Here is a 2,555-nt window from a genome sequence, read left to right on the forward strand (position 1 = left end):
CAGAAGATCTGGAGGCTTTCATTTCAGCAACTCAAAACCCTACATAGGAACCTGCATTGGGTGTCAAGCCAGACATGAAGAGTACACATTCCAGTCTGAAACAGAAGACAGTGATAGACACTTCCCAGGAAATGCGTTAAGCTTTATGTTTTCCACTTTTTTTTACTTTTTTTTTTCTTTTTTTTCAAAGTTCTCTGTCAGTAACCAGTCTCTGTCCCAGATAGAACATGAGTACATGAAGGTGGACTGTCATCACTGCGCAAAAACCTCCATATATGCAAGCTGTCAGTTCCTTACTTTAATAAGCTTTAATAATCTCCTCATACAGCTTTCCTTAATTAAATGTATCTAGGAAGGATTTCTTTAAGAAGAAAGCGATGTCTGTGCAAATTAATGTGGAAATATTAGACATAATACATGCATCCATATGCCAGCCTAAGAGGACAATGAGATTTTTTTTTTTTTAAATTATTCCTGCTACGCCTTTACAGTTAAATAGACTCTAACTTTATTTCTAGAAACAAGGAAGGTTTACACTTTGTTGTTTTAAAGGTCTGAATTTAATCTGCAGTTAAGCTTCCATATACTATACCTTTTTTGTTGGTTCTAATAATTGTCTCAGACAACAGTAAAGGGCTTCCATTGGAAACTTCATTTATAGGCTTCTCTGGTGGTTTGTTGGCAGTATTTTCTTTCTTCATGTCCTTCTTTATTTCCTGCAGAAGAAAAGGCAGGTGGAGAGGGAGAAGAAAAAGGAGAAAAGGTTAAAAAAAGGTATTACAGAATATTCTAAATCTCAAGCTCCCAAGATTTCTTAAAACTTCTATGTATACACCCGTGCCTATTCTAATGCTACTTCAAAGACTCTTTGTAAATTGAAATGCCACAAAATGAAAGTCATTTTCAGTAACTCTTCAAACTGATAACTATTTTTTTTCTTTCTAAAAGAGGTCAATTCCTTATTTGTGTGTGAAAATTGTAGGACAGCTTTGCAAATCTCTTACTAAAGATCATGAAAGCTGAAAGGTGAGAGGGAAAAAAAAAAAAAAGACTTCTCAGTTTATCCATCAATTAGCTGTACATTTGACGCACAGGGCAGAACTGGGTACAGTGCTCCTGATGTAAAGGCAGCTAAGTCTGCTTCCCCTCTGTTGAGAAGCCCACAGAAACAACCACCATAGCAGGAAGAAAAATATTAACTAGGAAAATATGACAAATGTTACCATAATTGGCAGAAGCATATAGAGAGCCTGCTGTCAGAGCCGTTGCTAACACTAACACATTTTGCAGCTGACTACCTTTTAAGGTGATCAACTTCTTTGGCAGCACACAAAGCAAATATATATGGTGGAGTTTCATGAAAGTAAAACCACAGAAAACAGCTTCCCAAGACTTCACAGTTAGTACTTGAGAAGGTACACAATAGCTCTCTATCGGCTTCTCAGGCAGATTTGAAAGGCCTAACTGCTTTGTTGTCTCTACCTACTTTGCCAAAGCATCCAAAATATCATAGCCTTTCATATATCTTACCTTGAAACACCACTGAGGTAGACAAGTAGCATTACCTCCACTTTATAGACAGGTAACTAACTGACGCACTAAAGAGGCTAAACTATATGCTTATAACCATGTACCAAAAGATAAGGAAAAAATAAGTTAAGTTTTGGCTCCAAGCTTTGTCCTAGGCCAGAATCGCAGAGCCACTTGGGCTGGGAAGGACCTCAGCATATCTCTACTCCAATCTCTGGCTCAAAGTAGGGCTACCTCTGGGGTCAGACCAGGCTGTGCAAGGCTTTGCCCAGTTGGGTCTTGAAAACCTCCAAGGACAGAGACTGCATAACCTCACGAGCAACCTGCTCCACTGCTTGACTGCCCTTATAGTGACAAAAATTTTCCTTATATCCAGCCTGAAACTTTCTTTTCAAGTCCCATCTTCTCTCTCCCATCCTCCCCCCCCAGGCACCACTGTGAAGGGCCTGGCTGTGTCTTCTGGATAACCTCCTTGTATGTATGGAAGGTCCCTCCAAAGCTGTCTCTTCCCCAGGCTGAACAAGCCCACCTCCCTCAGCATCTCCTCACAGGGCAGATGCTCCAGCTCCCTCAATCACAGAACTTGCTCCAGTTCATCAATGTCTTTCTTTTACTGGTGGACTCAAAATGGGATGCTGTATTCTGGATGTGGACTAATGAGTGCCAGGTAAAGGAGGATTATCGCTTCTCTCAATGTGCAGGCTGTTAATGCAGCCCAGGATGCTGTTGGCTGTGTTTGATGCCAGGGTACATGACTGGCTCATATTCAGCTTGCTGTCCACCAGGACCCACAGGTCCTTTCCAGCAGAGCTGCTCCCAAACCCATCAGGCCCCACCCTGTATGTCTGCCAGCAATTGCTCCTTCCCAGGGACAGGAACTGGCATTTGACCTTGCTGGATTTCATAAGGTTCCTGTCTGGGTCCCTCTGAACAGCAGCCCTGCCTTGGAGCATGTCAACTGCCCCCCTCCAATTTGGCATCATCCGCAAATTTGATGAGATTTTCTACATTGAGGAGGCATCGGG

At 41.9% G+C, this 2,555-nt stretch overlaps 1 protein-coding gene across 1 annotated transcript in view; it reads right to left on the reverse strand.

Annotated features, from left to right (window-relative positions):
• Window positions 1-2,555, reverse strand: part of SH3KBP1 (SH3-domain kinase binding protein 1) — a 220,850-nt gene that overhangs the window by 160,249 nt on the left and 58,046 nt on the right. Inside the window, exon 2 of the mRNA XM_009325486.1 lies at window positions 593-716. Coding sequence (XP_009323761.1) covers window positions 593-716 — 124 coding nt within the window. The remainder of the gene's footprint in view (window positions 1-592; window positions 717-2,555) is intronic.

Source organism: Pygoscelis adeliae, unplaced genomic scaffold (assembly GCF_000699105.1).
Source record: "Pygoscelis adeliae isolate BGI_AS28 unplaced genomic scaffold, ASM69910v1 Scaffold386, whole genome shotgun sequence".
NCBI classification, from domain to species: domain Eukaryota; kingdom Metazoa; phylum Chordata; class Aves; order Sphenisciformes; family Spheniscidae; genus Pygoscelis; species Pygoscelis adeliae.